The sequence below is a fragment of the Rhinolophus sinicus genome, linkage group LG02 (assembly GCF_036562045.2).
Source record: "Rhinolophus sinicus isolate RSC01 linkage group LG02, ASM3656204v1, whole genome shotgun sequence".
Classification (NCBI taxonomy): Eukaryota; Metazoa; Chordata; class Mammalia; order Chiroptera; family Rhinolophidae; genus Rhinolophus; species Rhinolophus sinicus.
The window spans coordinates 177069857-177085219 of NC_133752.1; the positions used below are offsets into that span (position 1 = coordinate 177069857).

Sequence of the window (15363 nt, forward strand, 5' to 3'; positions counted from 1 at the left end):
CGAGAGAGAGAGAGAGAGAGAGAGAGAGAGAGAGAGAGAGAGAGAGAGCAAGAGAGAGAGAGAGAGAGAGAGAGAGAGAGAGAGAGAGAGAAGGAAAGAGAGAGAGAGAGAGAGAGAGAGAGAGAGAGCAGGAAAGAGAGAGAGAGAGAGCAGGAAAGAGAGAGAGAGAGAGAGAGAGAGCAGGAAAGAGAGAGAGAGAGAGAGAGAGAGAGAGCAGGAAAGAGAGAGAGAGAGAGCAGGAAAGAGAGAGAGAGAGAGAGAGAGAGAGAGAGCAGGAAAGAGAGAGAGAGAGAGAGAGAGAGCAGGAAAGAGAGAGAGAGAGAGAGAGAGAGAGAGCAGGAAAGAGAGAGAGAGAACAGGAAAGAGAGAGAGAGAGAGAGAGCGAGCGAGCAGGAAAGAGACCAAGGAGGAATGGATCATGGAGAATCCAGGAACAGAAAGGCGAAGTTAAGAGAGACAGGTTGGGGAAAGTAGGTCGGAAGGCTGGGGTGGGAGAAGGGAAGCCCCAGAGGCTGGGGAGAGACAAGAACCTTCACTGGAAAAAAAGGAGCCAGACTCGGGCTTGCTGCTGACGGGAGTTTATTTGGACTGTGCTGTGGAGCTCTGCAGGCTGCCTCAGCTCCAGGTCAGGGCTGCTGTGGCTCTGGATCTGGCTCCAGCTCTGCCTCTGGCTCCAGCTCAGGCTCCAGCTCAGGCTCCAGCTCTGGCTCCGGTTCTGGTTCTTGCTCCAGATCCCCTATCTTGCTCTGAGCCTGAGGTGGGTGAATCCCATGCTCTAAGGCGGAGAATCTTCTTGGTCGCCACTGTAGGAAGACATAGAGAGGTAGGAGGAAGAGAAGCATGAAGAGAAAGGGAATAAGAAGGGTCCATCTATTCTCTCTCAGCCCCCAGTCCTCCCTATCTAATCCCAGGCCTTTTCTCAGCCACTGCAAGACTTCCTTGAGTTCTTTAGGCTCAAGGGGTCCCTGGAGTGCAGAAGCTTATGGAGAGGGGGCTCTAGAGGCAAGTTCAGGTTTACCTTGGTCATCTTTCCCGAGGAAGGGGAGCCAGACAACATTCCAAGAACTAGAGAAAGGGGAAGCCAGTGAGGGGGGAGGGGGGAGGGCCTCACCTGTCTTCTCCAAAGGTGAAAGCCAAAGGCTCCAGTCACCAAAAGGAGCAGCAAGAGGACACCAAGGGTGAGAAAGATAGGGAGATGGTCTGTTTTTAGGGTACCTGGGACTCTCCCAGAGTGCTGGGCACCTACGGAGAAAGTACAGTATTAGGCATAGGGTCACAGTTGAACTGACATCTTGCCACACCCTCATATTTTACAGATGCAGACAATGAGGCCCAGAGAGTTTAAGGGACTTGACACGGTCACTAAGCTTATTAGTGGCAGAAGTGAGTCAGGCCTACACAAGAGCTGAAGGTCAAATCCCTGATTGAAAAGAAAAAAGCTGTGAAGGGGCAGGAAAGTGGGATCAAGAGGACTGGTCTGGAGTTGGGGCTATGCCATTGCGGGGTCTCAAACCTGGGCCAGACAGCTTAGAGAAGTATACCGCTGTTCCGAGAAGCCTCTCCCCCTGGTACAGACGACACTGCCAGGGCTGGGAAAGGAGGCTGGCCTCCTGCACCTCCAGCCAGGGTCCTGGGGAACTCCTCCAAGATGGCTTATCTAGGGGGCTCCACACAAAGTGCTCTTGTCCAGATGCTGGAGTCACCTCACAAAGCAATTTTCTCAGGTTGCCAGGTAACCCAAAGGATTTGGGAGTCACTGAAAACATTAGAGGGAAGAGATCTTTTGAAGCCTCAGCCCCCTTACTTGATACCATAGATTCAACTCCCAAGTCTCAATCACCCTGCTCTCTCCTGGGCGCTGATTGGGTGAGGTTGAGGGGAGGAGATCAAGGCCATAGCCAAATTAATCCTATCAAGACAAAGCTCTGGTCAGATCACTCTGCTGCTCAAAAACTTTCCAGGCTCCCTACTGCCTTCAGGGGCTGTTCAAACTCACTCTGGCCCAGAAGGCTCACATAAATTTTATTTCAGATTCTTTTACATTACTGTCTACTCAAATGCTCAGAAGGCCCAATATTTGTCGGGTGAGTTGGCCCCTAATATGCTTTGCACTTTTCCTGCTTCCACAACTTGGTTCACATCAGTGCCCCTGCCTTGTGGTGCCCCCGAATGAACTCTCCCCCTTTCTGAATGTTTGAAGAACAGTGAACTGACCAACTAAACTAGAGACACAGTATCTCAAAGCTGAACAGTGAGACACTCTGTGGCTAACAGGAGACAAACAATGAAAGGCGTTGAGCTGCGCCTGGTTTACAAAACCTGAAAATTTGGTGACACAGACCCTGAGTTTAGACCCCAAGTCTAGCACTTTCCAACTGTGTGACTTTGGGAAAGTTCCTTCTCTATAAAACAACTCCATGGAGTTGTCATGAGCTAGCATGGGAAACAGACACAAAACAGTGGACCCTCAAGAAGGACTTGGACAGAAAGAATTGGTAGGCTATGATGACTGACTGGACATGGTGGAAGGAGGAGGCCACGTTTCAGGGTGTGTGGGATGACAGTGGAGTTATTGACAGGCTAAGGCAGCAAGAGGATTGGGCATGAGGAAAAAAGATGGGGTTCAGAGTGAGGTTGAGGTGTAGCTACAATATCTACGTAGAGATACCCAGGAAGCATGTGGAAATTCAGCATTGGCGCTCAGAAGATGTATTATTTGTTAGCATATTCATTTATTCATTCAACCAATATACATTATTAAGCACCTACTATGCGGTGCTACTATTTAGTGGGCACAGGTGAGAACTGCAGACATAGCCAAGATGTCATGGCTGATAGTTACCAATCAATCAACACATTTTCCGAGTTCTGAGTTGGTTGTTTTTTTTAATGTGTGCTTGTTTTACACTGTCTTGATAAGCCCATGCTCAGTAAATATTTGCTGAGGAGGGACTGATTTATTAATTCCTCCCAAATCCAGGCCACTTCCTGCAACTTTAACCCAAGCCATGGCCCCAAAATGGGACAAGGATTCTAGAAATATATTCCACCCCTTTGGAACCATTCAAACTTTTGCCACCTCTCCAGAATTCACAGCAGGGGATCCCCTTAGAGAACAATGGAACATTCATCTAGTGACTCAGGGGAGATTTTCAGTTTCAGTTCCAGTTCTTTATATATGGGGGCGAGAAAAGAGGAGGCTACCAGGGGCAGCCTCTGAAACTTGTGCCCTGTGGCCTGGCATCATAAGGTGGATTTTTCCAGTCTTTGCCCAGCCTCTTTCCTCCCTGTCCCAGCTCCCCTGGGATGGGAGCTACTCCTTTCCCACAAGGGGCTGACCTGTGATGACTGCCAAAGTGACAGTGGCGCTGAGCTGCTGCCCCTGCAGATTGATGCGGCAGATGTAGGTCCCAGCCTGGGCCTGGCTCACAGCTTCCAGTTGAAGGGTAAAGTTTCCATCATCTCCAGTCACCAGCAGGTCAGGGCCTCCCCCAGGAGGGGTCCACTTGGCAGTGAGGGAAGACTGGGTTCTTATACCAGGAGGCAGGTGGCAGGGCAGCTCTACCCGGGAACCTGCTCCAGCGTACACTGTCAGAGGGACTGGGGGCTCCAGACCTGGAGAGAAAACGGAACTCAAAGTTAAAGCAGAGGTAACAGAGGCGCTGGAACGCTAAGTCTGCATTGAAGGGAGGCAGAAGAATGAAGGAGGTGGTCCAGCTCTGCTGAGTGCTAAGGAGCAGAATAAAGTGGATGAACTGGGGCGGCTCAGAAACCCAGGATGTGGGCTAGGCCAGCTGCAGACCAAAGGCTGGCAAGTGAGGCTGGATTGCCAAGGGAAAGACGTGAATGAGAGAAGGTAACTGAAAGGCTGCAACGGGAGGGAGAAAGGGGTTGGGCAGTGAGGTCCAGAGTAATTATAGGTGGCATTAGAAGCCAAAGACCTGCTTTGCAGACCCAAAAGTCAGAGGGAGGTGACGGGGCAGGAAGGGCTTGTGGTCAAGTGTGAAGGCACACTGGAAGAGTTACCCAGAACAGTGAGGTTGTACATGACGGAGACATTGAAGCCATCTCTGTAGGTGAGGATGCAGCCCCAAGGCCCAGAGTCCAAAGGGCTGACTTGGGGCAGGAAGAGGAAGCTTCCGACTAAGTGGTGATGGGGGGACTCCTGGATAGGGACTCTGCTTGGGCCCCGGAACCAGTGCACAGAGACTGGGAGTTCAGGGCGGCTGAAGGAGCAGTTCAAAACGACCCAATCGGAGGTCCTCAGAGCCCCTGGAGGGCTGGCAGTCACTGGGCAAAGATAAAGAAAGTTTGATCAGCTCCAGGGCAAACACTTTCCCAACACAGCAAGCCAACTAAGGTGGAAGCTCCTGGAAACAGGCATCAAGCTGTAGATTTCTTTGTCTTCTCCTCCCCTCACCCCATCCCTCAGCTCAGTGCCTGGCAACTTGGAGGTGCTTAAAATGGATGCCCAGTCTCCTGCCTGCTTTTCCTGCTCCCTGCCTCCAATTTACTTAGCTTGGTCTACCCTTCCCTTTCTCCAGGCCTTGCCTGAGGATCCACACTGAGCCCACCCCCTGAGCTACAGATGTCTGAAATGAATCATTCTAGCCCTGCACCCTCTCTCCCCCCAAAAAGTGCCTCCCCTCCTCCACCCAGGCACTCCCACTGTGGGTGGAGGAAGGGGAGCTCAAGGGGTGATACAATCTCTCTACAGAGCCCTCCCCCCACACACAGGTGCTTCTCTGGGGGCACCTTCCACTTCGCAATCTGGATCCACCCTCTTCCGCTACCCTTCTGGGGGCTCTCTGGCGGGCCTCGGGTGCATCCTTAGAAGCACAGCCTCTGCCCAGCCCTTCCTGCCTCTGGGCGGCGGGGAACCCGGCGGCCTCCTCCTAGCCCGGCGCCCCTTGTCCTGCCCCCACCTACTCGAGGCCTGGCCCACGCGCAGATGGAGGCGGCAGGAGAGGGCGTGGTCCCTGGAGCGCACGGCGGCGCGGTCCCTGAGGCTCACGATGGCGCGATATTCGCCGGCGTCGGCGCGTCGGGCCGGACGCAGCCACAGCGAGAAGTCCCCGCGCTGGAAGCCGCGCTCTTCCAGCTGCATGCGGGGCTGCAGGGGCGGACGCCCGCTGCGCAGGCCCCCGGGAGCCAGCCTCAGCACAGTGTAGAAGGAGGGCGCCGCGGGGCGCGAACCGGGGGCCGGGGGCCCGCTGGGCGCGGAAGAGAGAGATGCGATGGAGGCATTAAGGGGCAAGAAGTCCTGAGGGAGACGCAGTCCCCCCACACTTTGAGGATGAGGAAGCCCACCCAAAGGGAAGCTCTCTTGACCACTAATTGTCCCCGTTCTCCTTCGTGTTGGGCCAGCACCATCCGTTGCTGAAGAGGCAGGCATCCTATGGGATGCAGGGATGAGGGGAGCAGTCCGTGGAGAAAGGGCCTAGGGTGCATAGCGGCAGGGGAGGAAGGCCCCTGGCTTCAGAGGGACTGACAGCTCAGGGGAGGGGACAAAGGGCTGGCTTGGGCTTTGGGTTGTGAATCTGGATGCCATTACTGTTGGATTTAGGAGTTCTTTGCCCAAGTTTGGGGTGCATACCTGTCTGGTTGATGCTGCCAAGTGACCTCTCCTGTTCGAAAAAGGCTGAAATCCTGGATTGTGGGGCTGCAGGATAGCTGGGCAGGAGCCCCCTCCTGGGCCCACACCACTGAGACTTCTGCCCCAGGCCTTGGAGCCTCCACTGGGGTGGAAAAGAGAGGCCAAGGGGAGGGGCCGTGAGCCAAGTGACTTAGGAGCAGAGAAGGAGCCTGAGGAAGACCGGGGTTCTGCCCCTTCCCTGCCAAGGGGGAGCTTGAAGAGAGGCTTTGGGATTGAAGGGCTGCCCCAGGCAAAGCATGAGAAGAATCCACCCAAGCTAAGGACCTTTGCATCCAGAGATCCCTGCTGCCCCCTTACTGTGGATCTGGAGGTCAGCCCTCCCACAAGGTCATCCGCACCTTACCTGGAGCCACCCACAGCAGTTGCAGAAGCAGCAAGACCAGGAACTGGGCCTTCCCCATCTCCCTTTAGGCCTGGGCCACGCTGAGCCCTCCAAAGGGAAGAGGTCAGAAAGTGGGGAGACAGCCAGACAAATGACAGGGTCTGCAAAGAGGGAGGCGGAGGAAGGGAATCTAGAGGAAGAAGGACAAGGACAGAGACCTGGAGAGAGAGGGGAGGAACCAATGACTAGAGGCTGGAATCCAGAGGAAAGCTGGCCAGATCAATCAGCCAGAGAGAAGGTGAGGGGGGGTCCCAGGGCATGGGGCAGAGCAGTGGCAGAGAGCTGAGGAGAGGCAAGGTTGTTGTCTTGAGCCGGGAGGCTGGTCTGCTGCTCCCAGGGCCCTTGCCCCTGTCCTGCCTTCCTTCCCCACTTCCCCTCCCCGTTGCCCCCCCACACACACACACCCCAGGGCTCACAGTTTCGCTTCGCAGTGGAAAGTCTGAGGGGGCTGATTCCCAGCAGCATTACCCTCCACCTCTGTGGTGGCGCTCCCCTTGTTTATTTCCTCAGTCCTGGGTGTCCCCACCACCCCCTCCATGCCCTCCCTCACCCTTCTGTTCCCTTTGCCCGGGTCCTTCTGCCCTTCTCTCCCAAACCATGTCTGCCTGAAACTACCTGCTTGCCATTCTGTAAACTGCCTCAACATTCTGTAAGTCAAAACATTCACACTTTCTTCCGGCCAGTCCTTTCTTTGGCACTCATCCCCTCCCTCATTCCTTTAACTTCCCAGAACTTCATTACCCCTATAAACCTGCCTCTCCACCCAACCAAACAATGACTTCTGGGAATAAGGTGGACAGGAAGTTTTACTGGACCCTAAAAGATGGTAGGTTTAGAGGGCACCCCAAGCCCAGGGAAAATAGATACTAGCGACATTGTGTTGAGCCTTCACTATATGCTAGGCACTGTATTGGACACTTTACATACATACAGTAAATCATGAAATCTGTTATTCCCCCATTGTACAGATGAGGAAACAGAGGCAGGCTCAGAGATTAAATAACTTGCCAAGGTCAAATAGTTATGGAGTGTGAAGACAAAAACTGTGTGTGTAGTTCCGATCCTGGGTGAATTATGGATGTCTTTTGGGAAGAATGGTGGCATCAATGAGTTGCATCCACTCTGCCCGTGTGCTTTGCAGCTGCTCCCAATCCAGAGGTTCTGAACTGAGAGGACAAGGGTGATATGGAGAAATGCAGAAATCCTGCAACAGAGATCAACCTCCAGAAAAACGGAGGCATAAGTACTAGGGAAGGAAGCCTGAGACCGCCAGAGAGGAACTCTTGCTCCCCACTCCACTCAGCCTGAGGAGCACAGCCGGGAGAGGTGGAGGGGGTGGGTGCCAAACACTTGCAGCCAGCCCGGGAACCACAAGAGGCTCTGGAGTTCTCCCCTGCTTGACCAGGAGCTCACTTGCTCAGTGCCAGGCGAAGGGGCAGTTCTGATGCCAGGCAACTCTCATTCCAGGTCCCAGAAGGTTGAGACCCAGGCCTCCCAGCCCGCTCCCACTGCAGGGGTGGGACTTCCTGTTTCTGAGGCTGTTTCATTGCCTGGTTCAGCATAATAGGGCTGGTAGCTTTCCACTAGGCTCAGCAGTGTCTAGACCTGATGTGGGCTAGCAGGGAAGTGTGTGTGTGCATTGCTGTGGTAGGAGCATCCCTAAAAATCCAGAAACAAGACCACAGCTCTCAAAGAAGCTAAGCTCCATGTCCACCTCTGGTGCTGACCTTGTCTTCTTGGGTAGTGGGTGGTAGAAGGGTGCTTTTTTATAGAAAGAGTCGTGACAGAATGTGACATGGCCATCCTCCCTCCTCCCTCTGACCCGGAAAGCAGGAGACAGGTTAAAAACAGAAGCGCGACCATTTCTTTATTAAATTATACAAAAAGGGGAGAGGGGCAGCTGTGGGGCTCAGTCCCAACCCTGGCCCCACCCTGGCCTGGCGCTGTCTGACAGAAGGGGATCTGAGGGAGACCCAGGAATCAGGCAGGTAAGGATGGGCAGAACAGGAGGCTGGGTAGCGGAGGTTAGGAAAGAGAGGCTATGGGGGGAGTAGGGGTGGGGAGGGAGGGAGGGAGAGAGCAAGGAAAGGGACAGGGGCAACTGGGGACCAGCTGGGGAGCTCAGATGGAACAGGTCAGGAAGTGGAACGATGGCAGAGTGAGGATGGAAGGACAGTGTCTGGAGAGGTGGATGTGTGAAGGCTAGGGAGAAAAAGGGTGGCAGCTCTGATGCAGGGTTCAGATCAAGGAGCCAGGTGAAGAGTGGCTGCACTTATCTGTTCCTGCCCCCACCACCAGGCCCTGAGGGCCTCCCACCCCAGCCCATTGGCAGGGGGCTCATGCTGATGCCCCATTTTCTGTCTTCTGCCGCTTGGGATCAGCTTCATCCTGTGGAGAGGGAAAGAGCTGGGGTAGCTGTCAAATGGGAGAGGGACCTCCCAGATCCGGCCCCGCCCATGCACCACAGGGATCTGGGTCCAAATCCACAGGGCTCCCAGCCCCTGCTGCATCCCTGACAGCCCCTCAGGCCCCACAACCCAGCCCAAACCTCCTCTTCAGCAGCTCTCTTCAGCGCGGGCCCTTCGTCGTCATCTTCTTCTTCTTCCTCATCTGAGGAGCCAGAAATGGGTCATTGGGGAAAGGCAGGAAGCTCCAGCAGACCCCCTGTGGTGGCCCTCAGCCCTGCTTCAGGTCTTCAAGCCCACCCTAACTCTGTTCCTTGGAGCCCAGCCTCTGTGCCCATCCCCACCTTCTTCTTCCCCTTCATCCTCCTCCTCTCCATCCTCAGCAGTTTCTTCTTCCTCCTCCTCAGCTCCGTTCTCCTCCTCCTATGGGGAGCAGTACAGGGAGCTATATCAGGCTGGCTGTTTGCCTCCACCCACCATCACCACCAATGGCAAGGGGCATTGGGAGGGCCCAAAGGTTGGGGCAGGGAGGATGGGAGGAGTCAGAGGAAAGACAGGACCCAGCCTCCCAGGAAAATAACAGAAGGGGGGGGATGGTGGGCAGGTATGGTCACAACCCCCAAGCTGCCTGACCCCTCCACACCTCTACCACTTCTTTCTTTCGCTCTTTCCGGCTAGCTTTTTCCTCCACCTTCTCTTTCTTCTCCTTCAGGTCCTGCAAGAGAGAAAGAGGTCACCTTTCTCTCACTACAAATGATCTGTAGCCTTGAAGTCCCTCTAGCCCCAGTTCTCTCTCTGCAGTGAGCTCAGAGGAGTGTGAAATGGAGAAGGTGGCCAGAACAGCTTAGAGTCAGAACAGAGGTCCCAGGGTCCTTAAGACCACAAAGGGGCTGAGACCAGACACCTGCCCCAAGACTCAGGGAAGATGAAAAGTGAAGAAAGGGGACTAGGTGGCCCAGGTAACTGCTCACCATCCCTATCAAGTTCTTCCAAACCTCACTGGCTGAAGTTTAGCTCAGCAAAGCAAATTCCCTCCATCTGCTCACAGGCCTGATGCCCCACCCCCTCCTGAGGTCCCTCCGCCTCCTTCGCCTGCCCTGCTCTGCCTTTTGTCTACCTCTGGGGCCTTTTCCTGGTACTCTCCTGGGCATCCCTCCCAGCTTCCCCCCAGCTTCTGAAGCCTTTGTTTCTCTCTTTCTCTGTGCCTGTTCCCAGAATCCTCAGGCTCCTACTTGGGCAAATACCACAGGAATAGAGAGGGTACCCTAGCCTGAGTCCTGGCACACCCCTCTCACTTTTTCCCACTCCCTCAAAAAACAGTTCAAGTAGTTTCCTCCTCCGCAGCTCATGGAGTGTGCACGGTATGATGGAAGGGTAGATAGAAGTAATCACTTCCAGGGATGTAGGTCAAGCAAGATAAAAGAAACATGGGAAGAGTGTGGGACAAATGAGATGAAGAGAGACTCAAACAAGGTCTATGTCTGGGGTGGGACAGGAATACAGATGAGGAAGGTAGCTGTATAGAGGACGCTCCCTTCGCACTGCTTCTCTCCTTCACCCCAAGATCTCAGCAAGCACACCCTGATACCCTATTCTGATGTGGCAGAGGGAGATGTTCCCGAGAGAGTCTCCTCTCTCTGGACACACCAGCCCATCCAATTTCAATTCCAGTTCTCTCCCTACCCCATCTTTGGCAGACATTGAGTGACAATGTCTCCGTGTGATCCGATCTGGTGCTGGTGTGCAGCTCTGTGTACCTGATTCCATGTGGATGAAAGTTTTCTGTGTGAGTAGATCACCCTGGGAGGGTGTGTCCTTTCTGGAACAGGACTGGGGATAGGAGAGGGGGTTGGTGCCAATGGGTGGCCTAGAGGGATACTCAGTTCCCTTCTCCTTTTCAGGGAAGTGCAGAATGCTTGACCCTCTCACTCCAGCTAGGTTTCTTCGTGTCACTTGGCTGTCCTCATTTCTTTGCCACATGGTCAGTATGGCATTTCTATTACCTGGTGGGCTTTCCCCTTCATCCTGGGCCTGGAGAGCCAGAAGCTAGTCAGCTTCTCTCTGGCCACAGCACCAGGTTTGTGTGGCCCTGGCCTGAGTTTCCCATCTGGACTGATGGGGGGGAGGGAGGGCGGGAGAGAGAGTGCCGGGGAGAGAGGGAGACTACTAGAGACCAAAGTCCAAGGGCCAGGGCCCTCTCCTCCCTGTCCTTCTGGTCACTGTCCTTTCATGATCTCTTTTCCAGCAGGGTATGTAACCCAGGTCTTGTACTAAGCAGCTCCCTGGCCTCATTTACTCAACACAGGCACACTGACACAGGCTGACACTGATTCACACACACAGCTACAGAGGAGCACCCACGCGACCCAGAGACACATGGCCTGGTGTTTGGGCATTCTGGCACATTTGAGATAGCACAAGAGCACAGTGGAGCCACTCAATACTCACAAAGAATACATGGCTCCAGAACATGTACGTCTCCACATGCACACATGTAACTGACACGGGCAGTCCCACATACTCACTGGATTTCAGACATACAAAGACACCTACTCAGTGAAATCACATGTCACCGCACAGCCCATAGGAAGGCCACAAAGCACATCTTGTCAGATCTCACATGTAGCCCCTCTCTCTCACATAGTCTTTAATCCCACTGGTTCCCCCTTTTCACTTCACAGGCCTCCAGACCTTTGTGACCTCCTCAGCACCCCCCTCCCACACACACACACACCCCCAAGGTCAGGATCCCAGCCTCCACGCCCTGGCCAAATTAATTTCCCAAAGCGACACTCAGCAGGTTCCCTAGGGAAATTAAAGGAAGGCTAGAAGAGAGGAAAGGGCAAAGGGATGGGGCCAGGGAAGGGAACTGATGAGAGCAAGGACAGCTCCACACAAGGCTATGAAATGCTGAGCTTAGGTTTTTTCGAAGGCTGTTCCAAGTCTGCTTCTGATTTTCAGGGACTCAAGATTCTTTAAGTGTTTGGGGAGCGACTGGATGAGGGACTATGGAGAGAAAAAGCTGAAGGCCATGGAGGAAGCAAGGAATAAAAATGGAAAACAAGGAAATAGAGGCAGTAGCTGTCCTAGGAGAGAAGAGGCAGTCGGGCCTCGAGGGGAGGAGCAGAGAGGAGCAGCCTCCCGGGCGAGTCCTGTTTACACTGGAGGATCTCAAACCGCTTAGCCGAGGAAAGCTGAGGACACAACTGGAAGGAGAGACGAGGAAACCGGACGCGCGGGGAAAGGGGCGCGAGGGAGGGAGAAACCGGCCGGAGAGCTCCGACGGGAAACCGGCCCGGACCAGGCGCGAGGGCCTGGCCCGGAGAGGGGTGGGGACCCAAGCGGGGCCAGAAGCGGCGCTCGAGAAGCTAGAGGGCGCTGGCGGGTGGCGCGCCGAGTCTGGTAGGCAGCGCCAGGCTGGGGAGCGGGGGGAGGGCGGAGAGGGGTCCACCGGGACCCGGCGCCAGGGCAGCATGGGGCCGTCGGGGGCGGCCTGGGGAGCCCGACCGCGCGGCACCCGGGAGTCATGCGGGGTCCGGGCCGCGGCCGTCCCCGCCCGTACCTTGGCGCTCAACTCGGCCGCTGCCTCCACGCTCTTCTCCGACATGGTGCCGGGGCCGGGGCTGGCGGGGAGCCGGGGTCCCGGGGCCGGGACGGAGGGGCCCTGGACGGCAGAAGGTGGCCGCGGCAGGAACCTGGCGCGGTGGCGGCGGCGGCGGCGACAGCGGCAGCGGCGGCCGCTCAGCAAGCTGGGTCTCTGGAAGAGGCGGCAGAGGCGCGCGGGGTGGGGCGGGGGTGGGTCTGGAGCGGGGACCCGCAGGGCTGCAGCCGTCCGGAGGACAGGCGGAAGGACGGTGCGGGTGGTGGCCGGCGCGCTCCGGCCGCGGTCGCTAGGTCCTCGTTTCGCCGCCCCCGCAACAGCAGAGCTGCCGCCGACCAGCCGCTGCCGCCCCCGAGCAGGGAACCCGCTTATAAAGGCGGTGTTGTCCGACGGGAGGGGCTTCCCAGGGGTGGGGCTGGCGGGAGCGGGGAGGAGAGGAGAGGGGAGGAGGATGAAAACGGAGGTTGGAGAGGTGGGGATAGGAGGATGAAAGCTAAGGGAGGGAGAGCGCGAGAGGAGGGAGGGAGGACGAGACCGGGAGGGGGAAATGGAGAGACTGACGGTCGCGGAGAAAGGAGTGGGGCGAGGAGGTGGGAAGGGGTGGGGTTCCTGCGGGGAGGGACCTCTCCTAATCCCGACCTACTGCCTGCGAATGTGGAGTCTTGTCTTTTGGGGGCGGACTGAAGGGATGGCCAGAATCCTACTGATTCCCCCACCCCCCACCCCAAAGCCCTGAGATTTTGCCAAGGGACGGTGGGGGGAGCAAATAGAAAGGATGGGCAGGTATTTGAGAAACCAAAAGCCTAACGAAGAGGAAGAGGGTGGGGAGCTACTTCCACATTACGCTGGATTTCCCCTCACATCCTGCATCTACATTCTCTGCGTGGCCTTGAGAGGGATGGGAGCAGAAAGAGCAGACCACCTTCCGTCCTGCTCTAGGCTGACATTTGTGACCCTGAATGGGTCCCTCCCTTCCGGGCTCCTTGTGCTCAGAAGGGAGTCAGAGGCCCTCCAGTGTCCTTTCTTCTCTTCTATCTCTGACCTTTCTTATTCGCCCATCTCACCTCACTTTTCTTTGCCTTCTATTCCTCATTCATCTGTACCCAGACCCCTCCCTAACAACAATTTATAACACACGTCTCTCTTATTCTTCTGTCACCTCTGCCCTGCTTCTCATTTGCCCTCTTCTACCCTTCCACCTCTGATCTCTTTCCCTCTCTTCCCCAAACAACTGTTCCTGTCAAATCTGTCACCTGGCCCTATATTCTTAGCTGATTTTCCTCAATTCCTCTTCATGTGCTATTTTCCGGTTCTTTCCTTTTCTCTTCCCTGTGCTGCCATCTTCCTCAGCCTTTCGGAATTATGTCTGCCTCCTTTGCAAGGGGTCCAGGTCTGGAGTTCCAGCCCCACCCTACCACATATATCCTCAGTTCCTGGTTCTCAGTGTCAGTATCTTTGGGTCATTTTGAGAAGTTTGGGATTTCAGGAGGTGACAGGAGCTAGGCTGTGTATTAAAGGTCAGGAATGTGGATGGAGTGGAAGGCTAGGGTTTGGAAAAAGGTATCTTTGGGGTGTGTGCACTCCCATATTTGTCTATCATTATTCGTCTTTTATCATTTTCATTATCTTAATAAAAAGGCACATTGATCCATCAGCATCATTTAGTATTTGAGTGCTTAACTACACCATCTTTTGGTCCCTTGATGTACACACCTACCAATTTCTCTTTCTGACTCTTCTATGGGTTTCTCAGTCTCCTCAAAAATCTTGGAGCCCCACCCAGGTTGTTCCTTGCTGAACTCTATCTTTCTCTTGAGATCTCGCTCTCTCTCAATCTGTTTCCCTGACTCACTCACTGATGTCTTTAACGATCTCTGACCCTCTCCATCTCGGTACTCTTCTTGCTTCATTTCTCTCCCTCTCCCCCCACCTTTGCCCCCGCCCCCAGTCTCCCTGTCTCGCTCCCTCCCCGTCAGTCTCTTTCCTCTCCCTCCCCCCCCCATCGCCACCTCCCAGCCCCGCCTTCTGTCTCAGACACCCTGCTGGGCTCTTACCCTGTTGCCCTGGTAACCGCCCCCCACTCCGGTCACCTCCATTCCCTTCCCCCCTCCAATCTCCGCCACCAAAACCTCCATCCACCTTCCTCCTATTTTTCCTGAGAGCCAATAGAAACCCTGTTGCCAGGTGGAATGCTCATTTGAATCAGCCAATCCAGGAGCCTAACTGCTTGCCCTGCCTTATATGGGGATTTGAGGAGGGCCACTCCCCCCACTCCAGCCCCACGGGGGACCGGCCCCTACACTGTCCTTTCTCCCCGCTCTGGAGAGAGCCTGGGACCCTCTCTCACCCTTCTGTAAGGGCCTGGCCTCCCATTTCTGTAACGGGGACCACCCGGGTTAGTGTAGGGTGTGGGCCGGACTGTGGGTTGGGCCTCAGGGCCGGGGGTGGGAATGAGGTGTGATTAAGGATGGCGAGGCGGAGGGAGCCGGGAATTTTGCCCAGGGAGGGGTGTCTGGGAGCGGAGGCAGCTGCAGTGGAAAATTCCAGGGAGATGGAGAGGCAGAGAATGGGAATCCTGCCCCAAGGCCCAAGGGAACGCCTTGAGAATCCAAGATTTTGGACACTAGGGTCTACAGAGACCACAGGAAAAAGCCCTAGGAAACAGGAGGCCCGGATCTAAATCCCTTCCTGCGTGGGAAAAGCATCCCTTAGCCTTCCCTGTCTAGTTGGACAACAGACTAGTCTCCTAAAGTCTTGGCTTCGTGACAAATAAGCTAGAAGTGAAACTTGGGGTGAATTTTGGAGTGGGTGGGATGCTAAAAGCCAACTCCCATAGTCCGTGGGGTTAGTATCTGGGCTCAACAATGTTGAGGGATGCCAGCCTGTGTTTGCTCCTTTCCAGAGAACTATTTCTGAGGCCTTGTGGAGACTTGCCTATCCCTAGAGTTCTATTACTCCACAGTCCAATTGAGAATTTCTCCCACTAGCTGAATGGGAAAACCTGTTCTTCTTACACATTTTCTGGAGGTGGGAAAAAGGAGCTCAGGTGAGAACAAGGGAGTAATGAATTCCCTGGACACTATGACTTCTGTCTGGCTTGACATCCTAGAAATTTACCTCAGTACTGTGTGTGTTCAATTCTAACTATTTCCATCTCATTCTTAAGTGAATACTTCTCCCTCTCCAGCTTCCTGTTTTTTTTCACTTTGCCTATTTATCTGATAGGTTAAGTGCTAAGTTATAATTCAGGGCTTTGGAGGACAGAAACCTGAGTTGGATCTTCCCACTCCTCACTGTACTTTTTAATCTCCATTCCACT

At 54.9% G+C, this 15363-nt stretch overlaps 2 protein-coding genes across 3 annotated transcripts; both read right to left on the bottom strand.

Moving 5' to 3' along the window:
* Nucleotides 1-562: 562 nt before the first annotated feature.
* On the bottom strand, nucleotides 563-6427 carry LAG3 (lymphocyte activating 3). Of its 2 annotated transcripts, XM_019754396.2 has the most exons (8): nucleotides 6000-6427; nucleotides 5597-5738; nucleotides 4930-5213; nucleotides 4027-4290; nucleotides 3340-3615; nucleotides 1514-1756; nucleotides 1112-1242; nucleotides 563-803 (listed from the first exon to the last, which is right to left on the bottom strand). In XM_019754396.2, exons 1-8 carry the CDS (start codon nucleotides 6055-6057, stop codon nucleotides 627-629), a joined length of 1575 nt encoding a protein of 524 aa, XP_019609955.2. In that variant the 5' UTR covers nucleotides 6058-6427; the 3' UTR covers nucleotides 563-626. The 2 variants fall into 2 exon arrangements, with proteins under 2 accessions (XP_019609955.2, XP_074182221.1); XM_074326120.1 differs by lacking the exon at nucleotides 1514-1756 and having other exon boundaries at nucleotides 6000-6426.
* Nucleotides 6428-7879: 1452 nt separating this feature from the next.
* On the bottom strand, nucleotides 7880-12602 carry PTMS (parathymosin). The gene is made up of 5 exons (XM_019754400.2): nucleotides 12006-12602; nucleotides 9087-9158; nucleotides 8788-8866; nucleotides 8587-8648; nucleotides 7880-8426 (listed from the first exon to the last, which is right to left on the bottom strand). The coding sequence occupies exons 1-5, from the start codon at nucleotides 12048-12050 to the stop codon at nucleotides 8376-8378; spliced, it is 309 nt and encodes a 102-aa protein (XP_019609959.1). The 5' UTR covers nucleotides 12051-12602; the 3' UTR covers nucleotides 7880-8375.
* Nucleotides 12603-15363: the final 2761 nt, after the last annotated feature.

Excerpts from the sequence above, each read along its gene's own strand:
- PTMS (XM_019754400.2), bottom strand. The coding sequence starts at position 12,050 with ATGTCGGAGAAGAGCGTGGAGGCAGCGGCCGAGTTGAGCGCCAAG. Across the intron at positions 8,867-9,086 it reads GAAAGAAAGAAGTGGTAGAG|GAGGAGGAGAACGGAGCTGA; the intron begins GTGTGGAGGGGT and ends TGCTCCCCATAG. Across the intron at positions 8,649-8,787 it reads GGATGAAGGGGAAGAAGAAG|ATGAGGAAGAAGAAGAAGAT; the intron begins GTGGGGATGGGC and ends CTGGCTCCTCAG.
- LAG3 (XM_019754396.2), bottom strand. The coding sequence starts at position 6,057 with ATGGGGAAGGCCCAGTTCCTGGTCTTGCTGCTTCTGCAACTGCTGTGG. Across the intron at positions 1,757-3,339 it reads CACTTTGGCAGTCATCACAG|TGACTCCCAAATCCTTTGGG; the intron begins GTCAGCCCCTTG and ends TAATGTTTTCAG. Across the intron at positions 804-1,111 it reads TTCACCTTTGGAGAAGACAG|TGGCGACCAAGAAGATTCTC; the intron begins GTGAGGCCCTCC and ends GTCTTCCTACAG.